Below are 16,243 nucleotides of genomic sequence, written 5' to 3' on the forward strand. Positions count from 1 at the left end.
GTGAAAACACACACACACTCTAGAAGGTGAAAACACACACACACACTCTAGAAGGTGAAAACACACACACACTCTAGAGGGTGAAAACACACACACACACTCTAGAAGGTGAAAACACACACACACTCTAGAGGGTGAAAACACACACTCTAGAGGGTGAAAACACACACACACTCTAGAGGGTGAAAACACACACACACACTCTAGAGGGTGAAAACACAACTATACAGAGCATTCGGAAAGTATTCAGACCCATTTACTTTTTCAGAATGTTGTGACGTTACAGCCTTATTCTAAAATGGATTCAATAAAACAATTCCCTCAATCTACACACAATACCCCATAATGACTAAGCGAAAACAGGTTTTTAGAAATGCTTGCAAATAAAAAATTTAAAAATACCTTGTTTACATAGGTATTCAGCATCTCTGCTGTGAGACTCTTGAGCTCAGGTGCATCCGATTTCCACTGATCATCCTTGAGATGTTTTGACAACTTGATTGGCGTTCAACTGTGGTTAATTCAATTGATTGGACATGATTTGGAAAGGCACACACCTGTTAATATAAGGTCCCACAGCTGACAGTTCATGTCAGAGCAAACACCAAACCATGATGTCGAAGGAATTGTCCGTAGACGTCAGCCAGAGCCCGGACTTGAACAAACATCTCTGGATTGACTTACCACAGTGGGCTAAGGCACTGCATCTCAGTGCTAGAGGTGTCACTACAGACCCTGGTTTGATCCCGGTCTGTATCACAACCGGCCGTGATTGGGAGTCCCATAGGGTGGTGCACAATTGGCCCAGCGTCGTCCGGGTTTGGCCATCATTGTAAATAAGAATGTGTTCTTAACTGACTTGCCTAGTTAAATGAAGGTTAAAAAAGATCAAAATACCTAAAAATAGCTATGCAGCAACGCTCCCCATTCAACCTGACAGAGTTTGAGAGGATCTGCAGAGAAGAATGAAAACAACTCCCCAAATACAGGTGTGCCAAGCTTGTAGTGTCATACCCAAGAAGACTCAAGGCTGTAATCGCTGCCAAAGGTGCTTCAACAAAGTACTGAGTAAAGGGTCTGAGTATTTATGTAAATATTATTTTCAGTTCCTTTTAATACATTCGCGAAAATGTCTAAACCTATTTATGCTTTGTCATTATGGGGTAGCGTCTAGATTGAAGGAAAAACATTTTTTAATACATTTTATAATAAGTCTAATGTAACAAAATGTGGAAAAAGTCAAGGGGTCTGAATACTTTCCGAATACACTGTATGCTGAACTTATGTCACATTGCGCTTCAGGATCTATTGAACCTCAAGAAGACAAGGTATTTCAAACTCCCTTTCATTCAAAGGTATGGTATTGCACTCCCTCAATGTTCACTGCGTGGCTCGTCGTTTATTTCTAGACCAGGAAGACGTTTGTCATAACCTGCACACGTTGACGTCACTCAGCCAAGTGTTATGACCTGTCGCTAAGTCCAATAAGCACTGCTGTATAAAAAAATATCTGCCAACAACCCAAATGGCACCCTATTCCCTATGTGGTGCACTACTTTTGACCAGGGCCTATAGGGAATAGGGTGCCATTTGGGACACAACCAAACCTATCCCTCAACTCTACTCTTACCCCTTTTATGAATGGAACATCTGGGAGATTAGAAACATTAGATTATGTCTAAGGTAGACAGACCTACTAGGTCTATGTCAAATGACCACAAACAGCAACAAGTAAACTGTATTCATACCTGTGGACTGACATGGGAGTTCATAGCATTCACCTTACAGTATACAGTAATTAGAAGCCGTTTCTACGACAACCATTGAATGAGGAAGTCACATATTACTAAACAGTTACTGTAATTGATCGTAGGCAAATGAAGATATTTTGGGATGAAAGAAGGAGAGATACACCTGACCGGACTTCATTCAATTGACATTACATTTTTTATTTCATTCATTCGAGGGGATTGAGCAGACAGTCATTGACTGACATTAATCAAACGAAATCATGCTATGACTTTCACATTTGACCTGAGCACTAAGACATGAACCTATAAAACACAACCAAACCAGACACAAATATAGTAAGTCGTTTTTCCATTCAATGTCTGATGTAGAATCTAATAGCTCATTCAGTTCCAGTAGTTAGTGGGACAGTGCAGGGCAGGAAGGTCCAGCACGGTTGGGGGTCAATTCCTTTTCAATTCAGCCAATGCAGGGAGTAACCTGAAATTCTAAATTCTCCTCAACGTTACTCCATGAGAATAAAAATGGAAGTTCAGTTTCTGAATTGACTGCATTGAAATTTAATTGACCCCCAACATCTAGTTGAGTCAAGAAACTTTGGCAAGTTGGTTGGTTAGTCATAGTTGACCTGACATTTTGGTTTTACAGTGTATAGGCTACAGATGAACATTCCTAAGCAATAGCCTCATAAGCCAGCCCTCTAGACGCTCCCTTAGTATAGGGCCTTGAGTTTTTCCACCAAGCAGCCAGGAGAAACTCAGGGCCCTACATTGTCGTTGACATTAGGCAGACCCACCTGAGCTATTGACACTATTAGTGGGTGCTTCCATTATTGCTGCAGTAACATTCAATATCCACACGGGGGCAGTATGATCAAGACACAATCAAACATATCTGAACTACAGCGCTGAACAACGGTTCTCAGGCTAGGCTTGGGTTGTGGGAAGGTTCCCAGATGAAGTCTCCCCTAGGTACAGATCTAGGATCAGCTTACCCTCCCCAATCCTAACCATTAGTGGGGGAAAGGTAAAACTGACCCAAGATCAGCGTCTAGGGGAAACTTCACACTACTCCGAGAAGCTTATCCTATAGCAAAATACATTCCATCAGCTCATTCTAAACAAGAGGACTGATGTGAAATCTGTTGTTAGAAGCAAAGTGAGTGCAAGAGACTGGGGAACCAGTCGGTAATAGGGATAGTAGCAACAATGTTATACAAAACCAAAAGTACATTCACAACGCTAGATTTCTGGCAAGTCAATGAGCGTGTGTGGGAGTGGTTGTGTATTTAATTTTTTAGTGTGTGTGTGTGTGTGTACAAGCATGTATACGGTATGTATGTTTAAGGCGTTATCAGCAGGAGCAGCCACCCTTGTCTGGGGGCGTGTCCTGCAGGCTGGGGCCCTTGTGATTGGCCAATGGGCTGGGCTCCCCATTCACGCTCTCGCTCATCTTCTCGCAGATGACGTCGACGAGACGCTCGAACACCTGCTTCACGTTGATGTTGTCTTTGGCACTGGCCTCGAAGAATTGGAACCCTGGAGAAAGAGGGAGGAGAACAGGGAAACAAAGGATTACTAGAAGCAACAAGCCCAGCAAAAGACTGACTTGTTTTGTATTCTCTGTGAGTGTATATGTTGAAGTATTCATATACAGTATTTGTTTATTTTCTGGGTGTGTACTGTCTATATACCAATGTTAGTCTGTCTTTTAAGGTTGAGAGACAGGAGACAGACAAGTATATACACTCGTGTGTGTGTGTGTGTGCGCGCGCGCATCTCTGCCACCCTGCTTGTCAGCCAGTCTCTGTCCGTCCTCAGAGAGAGAGAGAGAGAGAGAGAGAGAGAGAGAGAGAGCGAGAGGCAGACAGTGTGTGTGTGTGTGTGTTCTCTCCTACCCAGTTCATCAGCCAGTCTCTGTCCGTCCTCTGCTGGTACCAGCCTGTCGTCCTCCAGGTCAGCCTTGTTCCCCACCAGGATCACCTGGGCGTTGTCCCACGAGTACGTCTTGATCTGGGTCGCCCTGGAGACCGGACAACAACAATCAATATACGACTTCCATAACAATAGTATGTATCTGTTACTGTATATAACCTCAGAGGTAAATAGTGTTGGAAAACCCTTGCATTCCAGCTGTTTCATGACTTAACACGATTTTCCAACAACAGGTAAGGGAGAAAGCAGAGCCCCATGGGAGTACTGTACCCACAAGTCCTGTGCACACACACACACACACAGTTAGTGTGAATGTCTGTGTCAAATTGAATAAACTTTATTGATCCAGAAGGGGATATGACCCACCAGTCCTGCACAGCGTAGAAGGAGTCCTGGTTGGTGATGTCATACATGAGCAGGAAGCCCATGGCTCCTCTGTAGTAGGCTGTGGTGATGGTCCTGTAACGCTCCTGGCCCGCCGTGTCCTGTCACACACACACGGTTGTTTTAAAGAGTCAGTACCATGTTGTCTATCCCTCCACTTAAATAAATACACACAGCACAGCTTAAATGGACGCCCCCAGTTTCAAAACACAATAGGCCTGGTCTTACTGCAGCAACATACAGCTGAGTACCCGCCATGGTTCACCTAGCATACAGAAACACTGTCAACCAACACGCCGTAGGCCCTGCAGCCCACACGCCGTAGGCCCTGCAGCCCACACGCCGTAGGCCCTGCAGCCCACACGCCGTAGGCCCTGCAGCCCACACGCCGTAGGCCCTGCAGCCCACACGCCGTAGGCCCTGCAGCCCACACGCCGTAGGCCCTGCAGCGATGGAGAAGCACCTTCCAGATGGAAATAGAATAACTTAAGGAATTAAATCACACATTATGACCTCATTGACTTGAAAACAGGGACCCCAGTTCAGGTATTTCTATGGGGGTTCACATTGCCCCAGCCCAGCAAAAGCCATGAGGGCCGTGCCATACCTTATGTGAGTAGTGGGGGAGTATTAGGGGTTAACTGGTTAACTGTAGCCTACTCAGCACAAGGAAAGAAGACAATAATTAACTCATAAGCACAGCAGAGCGGAGGGAAATCCATGTCAAGACAGCCCTCATGTTTCCACACCCTCTATGTACACCAGGATACAATGGCACCACTGCAGAATACTGTAAACCCGGTCTGACTAACAGAACCCACAACTATAGGGCAAGGAGTTATTCCATCCTGAGCAGGAAAAACTCTGGGCCCTAGTTATAGTAGCTGTAACTAGGACCTGGAAGTTGTTCCTGGTCAGGCCACTATCAATAACACCTCAACGAATAATCATTATTACAACTAAGCTAATGTGGATGGTTTATCTAGAAAGCAACATATCAGCAGTCATAAAGATATGACCAGTAGTTTAGTGTAGTGGTGAGTAAGCTACTGTGAGAGAATCTTCTAGGCACCCTTTTCCCTATACCTACATAGTGCACTTCTTTATCAAAAGTAGTCCACTATATAGGTAACAGGGTGCCATTTGGGGCGCAGACCCAATCTTCTTCTTGTGAGAACCCTATCCGACAGACGGTAATATTGTAACAGGCATGTATAGGGCGGCAAGTAGCCTAGCAGTCAAGAACGTTGGGCCAGTAACCGAAAGCTTGCTGGTTCGAATCCCTGAGCTGACTAGGTGAAACATGTACTTATCCCTAGTTCCTCCTGCAAGTCGCTCTGGATAAGAGAGTCTGCTAAATGACCCAAATGTACTGGGTGTCAGATTGCACTGTGAGCATATTAGAAAGCAGAGACAGCAGCACAGCCTTCTGCATCTTTTATGAAGTGGACGTCCAGGGATGATGTTCAACGTCAAGTGTGGTTAACGTCTGTGTCCAAAATGGCACCCTATTCCCCATATAGTGCACTACATGGGCCCAGGTCAAAAGTAGTGAATGAGGGAATAGGGTGCCATTTCAGATACTTGTACATAATACAGTAAACAGGCACCATGTTTCAAGCAACTGTGGGCCCCTCTGATCTGTATAGCTGTTATTTCAGTGGACAAACATCCTGCTCACTCAGTGTACCATCAGTGAGAGCAGCCTGCTGGAACCTAAGGGTAAAAAAATAATCTGAGAATGAATGTAATTATTAGCAAAAACTTCCCTCTCCTTCCTCTCTTGTTCTGGCTGGTAAAACAAGCCAGGTGAACATAGCAGGAAAAAAAGCACATTAACAAGCAAGAATGTGAACAAGGATCCACACACACACACCCTCCATCAAGTTTGACACCCCTTCCCTATAACCTTTGACCCCCTTGCTGCCAGCTCTTAGGAAAAAACATGTTTGACCAGATACAGTGCTATTTCTCTGTAGACTTTCAGCATCCTTACATAGAGAAGGGCAACATGCAATGCAATGACACAAATGACTGATAATTGGCTGAAATAAGTTTGTGGTTGTTCTGTTTTCAGCGCAGCCGTTGATATTAATGACCATAACCTGTTGTTGAGAAAACCTATGGCTTTTCAACCTCAACTGGAGTAAACAATAAACAAGTCAATAACACAGTAGAAAAAAGAAAAAAAAGGAGTCTATATACATTGTGTGCAAAAGGCATGAGGAGGTAGGCGAATAATTACAATTTTGCAGATTAACACTGGAGTGATAAATTATCAGATGGTCATGTTCAGGTAGTGATACTGGTGTGCAAAAGAGCAGAAAAGTAAATAAATAAAAACAGTATGGGGATGAGGTAGGTAAATTGGGTGGGCTATTTACCGATGGACTATGTACAGCTGCAGCGATCGGTTAGCTGCTCAGATAGCAGATGTTTAAAGTTGGTGAGGGAAATAATGACCTGTACTGGCTGGCACCAAACAAAGAAAGACCTAGTTAAACTGCAGCTGGCCCAGAACAGAGTGGTACGTCTTGCTTGTCATTGTAGTCAGAGGGCTAATAGAAATACGATACAGCCAGTCTCTCTTGGCTAAGAGTTGAGGAGAGACTGACTGCATCACTTAGTGTTTTTATAAGAACAATGGAAATTCCAAATAGTTTGCCTAGTCAGCTTACACACACACACACACACACACTTACCCCAGCAGACATGCCACCAGGGGTCTTTTCACAGTCCCAAGGTCCAGAATAAATTCAAGAAAACGTACAGTATTATACAGAGCCAAGAGTGCATGGAACTCCTCTCTCATATAGCGCAAATGAACAGCAAACCTGGTTTCAAAAAACAAAACCGCCTCTCTCCCATGTGCCCTACTGGTTGTGCGTACGTACTGACATGTGCCCTACTGGTTGTGCGTACGTACTGACATGTGCCCTACTGGTTGTGCGTACGTACTGACATGTGCCCTACTGGTTGTGCGTACGTACTGACATGTGCCCTACTGGTTGTGCGTACGTACTGACATGTGCCCTACTGGTTGTGCGTACGTACTGACATGTGCCCTACTGGTTGTGCGTACGTACTGACATGTGCCCTACTGGTTGTGCGTACGTACTGACATGTGCCCTACTGGTTGTGCGTACGTACTGACATGTGCCCTACTGGTTGTGCGTACGTACTGACATGTGCCCTACTGGTTGTGCGTACGTACTGACATGTGCCCTACTGGTTGTGCGTACGTACTGACATGCGCCCTACTGGTTGTGCGTACGTACTGACATGCGCCCTACTGGTTGTGCGTACGTACTGACATGCGCCCTACTGGTTGTGCGTACGTACTGACATGCGCCCTACTGGTTGTGCGTACGTACTGACATGCGCCCTACTGGTTGTGCGTACGTACTGACATGCGCCCTACTGGTTGTGCGTACGTACTGACATGCGCCCTACTGGTTGTGCGTACGTACTGACATGCGCCCTACTGGTTGTGCGTACGTACTGACATGCGCCCTACTGGTTGTGCGTACGTACTGACATGCGCCCTACTGGTTGTGCGTACGTACTGACATGCGCCCTACTGGTTGTGCGTACGTACTGACATGCGCCCTACTGGTTGTGCGTACGTACTGACATGCGCCCTACTGGTTGTGCGTACGTACTGACATGCGCCCTACTGGTTGTGCGTACGTACTGACATGCGCCCTACTGGTTGTGCGTACGTACTGACATGTGCCCTACTGGTTGTGCGCATGTACTGACATGTCTGTGGAAGTGACAGATGCACACACACTACATGTTCATGTTTTTAAATGTATATATTTTGTAAAGTATTGTCTTTTTCCAGTAAGACTAGCTGTCACCATTGGCGTCGGCTAACGGGGATCCTAATGAATCAAAATCAAACCCCATCTTACCCAGATCTGTAGCTTGACCCTCTTCTCGTTGCGGTAGACAGTCTTAACCTTGAAGTCGATGCCCACGGTGGAGACGAAGGCAGAGGTAAAGGAGTCATCAGCGTAGCGGAAGAGTAAGCTGGTCTTCCCCACGCTGCTGTTGCCGATGATCAGCAGCTTGAACATGTAGTCAAAGTTCTGGTCCGCGGCATCCTTCTGGGCCTGGGTCTGCTGCTGGCCGGCACCGGGGTCGCTCGCCAGCGCCATCTAGGAGCGGAGAGGAGGAAACAGTTGAAGCAGTGCAACTCCTAGACCAGGGGTGCGTTCAGTACGACACACACCGTTATAACGTTTAGCTCCACGGAAACGGTCCTGTAACGAACCACCAGTTAAATAACGTTATGATTATGGTGACCCAGAGGCCAATTGAGTTGTGCAATTTCAAATGGTCATATTGTTTAGGCCTCACCCCACCCACATACAGTTGAAGACAGAAGTTTACATACACTTAGGTTGGAGTCATTAAAACTTGTTTTTCAACCACTCCACAAATTTCTTGTTAACAAACTATAGTTTTGGCAAGTCGGTTAGGACATCTACTTTGTGCATGACAAGCAATTTTCCCAACAATTGTTTATAGACAGATTATTTCATTTATCATTCACTGTATCACAATTCCAGTGGGTCAGAAGTTTACATACACTAAAGTTGACTGTGCCTTTAAACAGCTTGGAAAATTCCAGAAAATTATGTCAAGGCTTTAGAAGCTTCTAATAGGCTAATTGACATAATTTGAGTCAATTGGAGGTGTACCTGTGGATGCATTTCAAGTAGAGGTCGACCGATTATGATTTTTCAACGCCGATACCGATTATTGGAGGACCAAAAAAGCAGATACCGATTAGTCGGCTGATTTTTTATTTATTTATTTGTAATAATGACAACTTAATATAACACAAAAATAAAATAAAATTAGCCTCAAGTAAATAATGAAACATGTTCAATTTGGTTTAAATAATGCAAAAACAAAGTGTTGGAGAAGAAAGTAAAAGTGCAATATGTGCTATGTAAGAAAGCTAACGTTTCAGTTCCTTGCTCAGAACATGAGAACATATGAAAGCTGGTGGTTCCTTTTAATATGAGTCTTCAATATTCCCAGGAAATAAGTTTTAGGTTGTAGTTATTATAGGAATTATAGGACCATTTCCCTCTTTACCATTTGTATTTCATTAACCTTTGACTATTGGATGTTCTTATAGGCACTTTAGTATTGCCAGTGTAACAGTATAGCTTCCGTCCCTCTCCTCGCTCCTCCCTGGGCTCGAACCAGGAACACAACGACAACAGCCACCCTCGAAGAAAATCTGTCGTTCTGCCCCTGAACGAGGCAGTTAACCCACGTTCCTAGGCCATCATTGAAAGTAAGAATGTGTTCTTAAACCGACTGGCCTGGTTAAAAGGTATAAAAAATATAAAAAAAATATATATAGATTATATATATATAAATAAAATATATATATATTTTTTTAAATCGGCGCCCAAAAATACCGATTTCCGATTGTTATGAAAACTTGAAATCGGACCTAAATAATCAGCCATCCCAATTAATCGGTCGACCTCTAATTTCAAGGCATACCTTCAAACTCAGTGCCTCTTTGCTTGACATCATGGGAAAATCAAAAGAAATCAGCCAACACCTCAGAAAACAATTGTAGGCCTCCACAAGTCTGGTTCATCCTTGGGAGCAATTTCCAAATGCCTGAAGGTACCACGTTCATCTGTACAAACAATGGTACGCAAGTATAAACACCATGGGACCACGCAGCCGTCAGGCCGCTCAGGAAGGAGACGCTTTCTGTCTCCTAGAGAGGAACGTACTTTGGTGCGAAAAGTGCAAATCAATCCCAGAACAACAGCAAAGGACCTTGTGAAGATGCTGGAGGAAACACGTACAAAAGTATCTATATGCACAGTAAATCGAGTCCTATATCAACATAACCTGAAAGGCCACTCAGCAAGGAAAAAGCCACTGCTCCAAAACCACCATAAAAATCCAGACTATGGGGACAAAGATTGTACTTTTTGGAGAAATGTCCTCTGGTCTGATAAAACAAAAATAGAACTGTTTGGCCAGAATGACCATCGTTATGTTTGGAGGAAAAAGGGGGAGGCTTGCAACCTGAAGAACACCATCCCAATCGTGAAGCACGGGGGTGGCCGCATCATGTTGTGGGGGTGCTTTGCTGCAGGAAGGACTGGTGCACTTCATAAAATAGATGGCATCATGAGGAAAGACAGTCATGTGGATATATTGAAGCAACATCTCAAGACATCAGTCAGGAAGTTAAAGCTTGGTCACAAATGGGTCTTCCAAATGGACAATGACCCCAAGCATACTTCCAAAGTTGTGGTGAAATGGCTTAAGGACAAGAAAGTCAAGTTATTGGAGTGGCCATCACAAAGCCCTGACCTCAATCCTATAGACAATTTGTGGACAGAACTGAAAAAGTGTGCGCGAGCAAGGAGGCCTACAAACCTGACTCAGTTACACCAGCTCTGTCAGGAGGAATGGGCCAAAATTCACCCAACTTATTGTGGGAAGCTTGTGGAATGCTAACTGAAACATTTGACTCAAGTTAAACAATTTAAAGGCAATGCCACCAAATACTAATTGAGTGTATGCCAACTTTTGACCCACTGGGAATGTGATGAAAGAAATAAAAGCTGAAATAAATCACTCTCCTATTATTCTGACATTTCACATTCTTAAAATAAAGTGGTGATCCTAACTGACCTAAGACATAATTTTTATTAGAATTAAATGTCAGGAATTGTGAAAAACTGTTTAAATGCATTTGGCTAAGGTGTATGTAAACTTCTGACATCAACTGTACTTTATAAAACTATTCAATATTTGATCAGTCATTGGACTGGACTATGTGATCATCAGGGTGAATTTATGACAATGTTGTGAGTCAGCAGGTTCCCTCCATAACTCTCGCTAGCCCTCTCTATTTTCCTGCATCGTGAATGAAAGCCAGAGTACCCCGTCCCCCGTCGCTATAGTCCTGTCCTGCAGTATGAATAAAAAGCCAAGGGTAATTCCACAGTCAAATGTATGCCAAACAAAAACCATTGATTTCAAAGTTGAACAAACCATACAACTCTATGCACAAGGACTACTTTCAATAATAGAAGACAAAAACACATTCACTGGAAGAACTGTGCAGATGCAAAGTGTGGTAAAAGAATAGTTTGTGTCCACGTTTTCTAAAAAACATCTGCTCTAAATAAAGATTCAACAATGTCTGCAGAAAGAATGGCGTGTCACCGATAACATGACACATTGACTTGAGAAATATATATATTTTGGTTATTGAACTACAGTAAGTGGAGTCTACTTACTACCCGGTAACAGAATTTCATCATGGGTCTCTGATATGTACTACACAGAAATGGATAATCATGGATATGAACGTCATTCTCTTCATGGTGATGTATCTTAGGTATAAATATGAAATATCCTCCTTGGGTATTATTCTACACACATGGCTATTATTTTAACGGGCTCTGTCCCCAAACAGCAGCAAATTTGATTGGTCCGGACCAAATCAGAACCAATCACAGACGCCTATGTTTCACAAGTTTGGACATCAAAGTAAAGCACAGCAGACCAGTAGAATAGAGTAGAGTAGAGTTCAGCAGAAGAGTACAGTACATTAGTGTACTCAACTCTAGTCTGATCTACTCTATTTCTTCACTGTACTTTTCTTTACTGCCCTCTGCTGTGCAAACTTGTGAACCCAACTGTAGTTTGTGAATACTATGATTTCCCGCATTGTAGCCAATTCCAGATTTGGTAATGGAATTGAGTTTCACAAACAAAATTGCTATCAGTAAAAATACTAATTGATGGCTATACCTTCACTTGTTACATTTGTGAACATTCATTATCCTCCCCCCTAATAATGGAGAGACATTAGATATATATTAAAGATATGTGGGTTTTTGTTAACAGAATTAAGGCAAAGGGAAATGTTTCTTAAACTTAGAGTTCACTAAATACACACTGAACAAAAATCTAAACGCAAAATGTAGTGTTGGTCCCTGAAATAAAAGATCCAAGAAAATTGTTCAAACACACAAAAAGCTTATTTCTCTCAAATGTAGTGCACAAATATGTTTACATCCCTGTTCGTGAGCATGTCTCCTTTGCCAAGATAATCCATCCACCTGACAGCTGTGGCAAATCAAAAAGCTGATTAAAACGGCATGATCATTACACAGGTGCACCTTGTGCTGGGGACAATAAAATGGTCACTAAAATGTGCAGTGGTGTCACAACACAATGCCACAGAAGTCTCAAGTTGAGGGGGCATGCAATTGGCATGCTGACTGCAGGAATATCCACCAGCTGTGTTGCCAGAGAATTTAATGTTAATTTCTCTACCATAAGCCACCTCCAACGTACTCTTTGAGAATTTGTCAGTACATCCAACCGGCCTTACAACTGGCAAACCACATGTATGACGTCGTGTGGGCGAGCAGTTTGCTGATCTCAACGTTGTAAACAGAGTGCCATTTTATTTTACCAAGCAGGTCAGTTAAGAACAAATTCTTACTTCAATGACGGCCTAGGAACAGTGGGTTAACTGTCTTGTTCAGGGGCAGGACGACAGATTTTTACCTTGTCAGCTTGGGGATTCGATCTTGCAACCTTTGTTACTAGTCCAATGCTCTAACCACTAGGCTACCTGCCGCCCATTATGATACGGACAGGCATAAGCTACGGACAATGAACACAATTGCATTTTATTGATGGCAATTTGAATGCACAGAGATACTGTGACGAGATCCTGAGGCCCATTGTTGTGCTTCACTGTAGCTTCCTTCACCGTATTCAATCTACAAACACAGCCTATTAGCCATACAATTAGCTGCTACACTCAGCACCGGGATTAAAAAACATCATTTATTACATACTGAGGGATCTGTTAGCAGAAGAAGTATTTTGTTAACAAAAGGTAAACAAATGTTTGCTTTACAGAACCATCTTTTTTTTGTGTAGTTTTACAGAACATTTCCTGCAATTCTAAAACATTTTTGCTCTGGGGTGGAGATACATTGTCACTGTTTTAAAGCAAATTGTCTGCAATTCTACCATTACTTTTTTTGCCATGACTTATGCAAGGTTAATATGAAAGTAGTGAAAGTGACGAACAAAATCAATGGTTGCCCCCTGGAGGTCAGGAGCCCGGGGCACGCACCCGGTCGGCAGTTCGGCCATGATTACGACAAGTTTAGATAGCTGGCTAGACTAACTAGACTAATTTACCAATTTACATTTTGTTCTACAAACATGAGTTAATTGAGTGACTGTCAGTGAGGGGAAAAAGGAAATCTGCAGCAACCAAGTTTGGAAATGGCACTTTCTGTATTCTATTATTCTAACTCTCAACAGTATGTAAATGCACCGACTGAATTCCAAAAAACATTTCACATAAAGAGCCAGACCGCGGTGTCCTCACGGCCGTGTATATGCCTCAACTTCTCAAAAATATAGACTGATTCGGAACCCAATTTGACATGCTCCTATAAACTTCACATGTTGATGCTCATGGGTCCTTTTAGATGGAAAAGACCCCAGAATGTCCACTTCTTCTCTCTCTAGCTCTCCTCCATCTCTCTGTCTCTCCTGGCCTGGAGCATATGAGGGACACTGAGCTGAGCAGTGCTCTTTGCCTGATTAAGACCGTTTCCTTGGCAACCAGCTCAGCACAAACCATCCAGGGCCATAAAAACTAATCTGGCCAACAAAAACTAAGCATTACAGAGACCCAACAGACACATACACTGAATACAGTAACACGACTAGAAGAAACCAGTGCATGTTACTGTTGCCAAAATAGCACTTAGATCTCAATTCTGACTGCATTCATGTTGGTCATGTTGGCATCTATGTTTGTGGCTTTTACGGGGAGAATTGACCCATATCAACGCATTCAATTTCAATGTAGGCCTTTTTATCAATCATAAAACCACACAGGTATATTCCCCTCCTTCAAAAGGCACATTCAAAAGCAAAGATACTACACATTTCCCTTTAAAATTGAGGTATATTAAGTAAAAATGACATATTCCACTATTAACAGTTGTGAACATTACAAGTCTATTTCAGTATGTTCCAACCTGAGGCTGGAATCATTGTTCTATGTGACAAGGTGTACGTGATGTGACCCAGAAGAAGAGGGACTTGAGTCACAGTGGTGGTAGAAGGCAGGAAGGAAGGAATCAGAACATGATGCAACATTCCACTCACTGTACATAGTGGGCATATCTAAAAATACTACTTTCCCTAGTCTAGAGTGCACTACTTCTGATCACAACCACATAGCTGGGGTGTGTTTGTTTGTTTATGTGGATGGAAACGGTAAAGGAGGTCACTTGTTTGAGGTGATGGGTGGGACGCTTTTAATTCCTCCCAACCGGATATGATGACCCAAACAATTTATGGTTGTCTGCGGAATGGCACCCTGTTCCAAATGTATATCCCGAATGGCACCCTATTTCAAGTTGTGCACTAGGGAGTGCCATTTGGGACGCAAACATTAAAATCTCATGCATGTACGGCCAATAGACTAGAAGACTAATATACAAATGTAAACCGTTGAACTGTTCAAAAAGTAAACAGTAAGGCAATAAATTCCCAATTCAAGTTGGCCAACAGCATTCGTTATTTTATAAATGTATTTAGTTGACGGTAATAGATCTGTACAAATAGGCCTAGTCTACTCTACTTTGATATAGTAGGCCTATGGCATACAAAATAATGAGAATACTGGTTGTAGGCACTTGCTGAAAGCTTTTAACATAGAGAAGGCAACAGCTGTCCCAAAACCACACGAGCGGTCCTAGTCTAAACTGATTGTAGCCTTTTGCGAAAAAATATTAAAAACACCCATAACTTTTGAGTTTGACAATCATGAAAGGGATGCATCTCCGGGCTTCCATATGGCCAATATCTCATTGCTGTACAACATGAAAAATAAGAAAATAACCAAAACACAAAACCTCATAAGAAATGCTCCTGAAAATACTGTCGGGTTCTTTACCTCAAATCCAGTGTGTGAATCGTTTTTTCGTCCACTCCCTCCTCCCGTTCCAACTCGATGTCTTTCTTTCCTCTCGCCTACTGTACGGTACTCCCGGATCTCATGCTCGTTCCTCCGTAGATTTTTGCGATATGGAAGGCTGCGGAAGTTTCCCTATATTAATCCAGTGTCACCGACAGACCGACCCAGAGCACAGCGATGAATCCACGTTCACGCAACCTCTGTATGTAGTGTTGCCCGTTTGCTGAACTTCAAAGGTAGTTAACGAGTGCCGTGCGCACAGGGGTGCGCGTTGTGCATTTCAACATTGTTGCTTTTTGATGTATTGTTTGTTTTCTTATTTTCTCCCCCTCTCGTTCAACAAAGTTTACATTGTTACAGTTCAGAGGGAATGTATAGTCAACCAGGCAAACAAATACAAGATTCTCCACCTTTTCCTCTACAACAGTTACTGAAATATTGCAGGCCTATATTACTAAATATTAAATCGATATAGATGAGAATACATACAAGGATCAACGTAGTTAAAAGAAAACCCCAATCAGCTTTAGTATCAGCGATAGTGTGCTATGTAGGCATATGAGTAGGGTTTCAAAATGCCAGTGTCTTTACCAAAATCCCCCGGTTTTCCACAAATCCTGGTTGGAAATTCCTGGAATTAGGAGGGAATAAGAAATCCTGGAAAACTCCTACCAGGATTTCCTTAAAACCGGGGAATTTGGGGAAAGTTACCAGAATGGTGAAACCCTGTGTATTAGACACATGTTGATATATTTATACCACTAACTAAACCGTGGGAATGTATTTATATCTAATCATGGAGGATACCCAACCCACATTACAGTTCTGATTGAATAGGGCCTTATGTATTACTGAGAAGTTCCAACTAGCACCTGAATGCTGCATCATTCTTCATTCAGCCTTCTGAATGTCCATCCCCACAGCAAAGTGATGAAGGCAGTCTAGCATACTGTACAGTCTAGCTGATACAGAGCAATATGAAAGGTATGGTCTAGCTGACTGGCATGTACCACCCAGGGCTCTGACTGATCATATAAATAATGCTCCTTCCTGCATGAGAAAAGGAAGTACGCTATAGATCCTGGGCACAAGGCCAAATGGCACCCTACTCATTTAGTGCACTACTTTTGATCCTGTGGTCAAAAGT

General features: G+C 42.9%; 1 protein-coding gene across 1 annotated transcript; it reads right to left on the reverse strand.

The window, feature by feature from the left end:
• Window positions 1-1,924: 1,924 nt before the first annotated feature.
• On the reverse strand, window positions 1,925-16,138 carry LOC110485655 (ras-related protein Rab-3D). Its single transcript, XM_090195707.1, has 5 exons — window positions 15,076-16,138; window positions 7,985-8,230; window positions 4,050-4,168; window positions 3,647-3,771; window positions 1,925-3,287 (listed from the first exon to the last, which is right to left on the reverse strand). The coding sequence occupies exons 2-5, from the start codon at window positions 8,228-8,230 to the stop codon at window positions 3,103-3,105; spliced, it is 675 nt and encodes a 224-aa protein (XP_090051833.1). The 5' UTR covers window positions 15,076-16,138; the 3' UTR covers window positions 1,925-3,102.
• Between the last annotated feature and the right edge of the window lie 105 nt (window positions 16,139-16,243).

This window comes from Oncorhynchus mykiss, chromosome 13, assembly GCF_057628025.1.
Source record: "Oncorhynchus mykiss isolate SJ-2025 chromosome 13, ASM5762802v1, whole genome shotgun sequence".
Lineage (NCBI taxonomy): Eukaryota > Metazoa > Chordata > Actinopteri > Salmoniformes > Salmonidae > Oncorhynchus > Oncorhynchus mykiss.

Coding starts and splice junctions, on each gene's coding strand:
- LOC110485655 (XM_090195707.1), bottom strand. CDS start 8,230: ATGGCGCTGGCGAGCGACCCCGGTGCCGGCCAGCAGCAGACCCAGGCC. Junction 4,169..7,984: donor GGGTCAAGCTACAGATCTGG/GTAAGATGGGGT, acceptor TGTGTGTGACAG/GACACGGCGGGCCAGGAGCG. Junction 3,772..4,049: donor TTCTACGCTGTGCAGGACTG/GTGGGTCATATC, acceptor TCCGGTCTCCAG/GGCGACCCAGATCAAGACGT.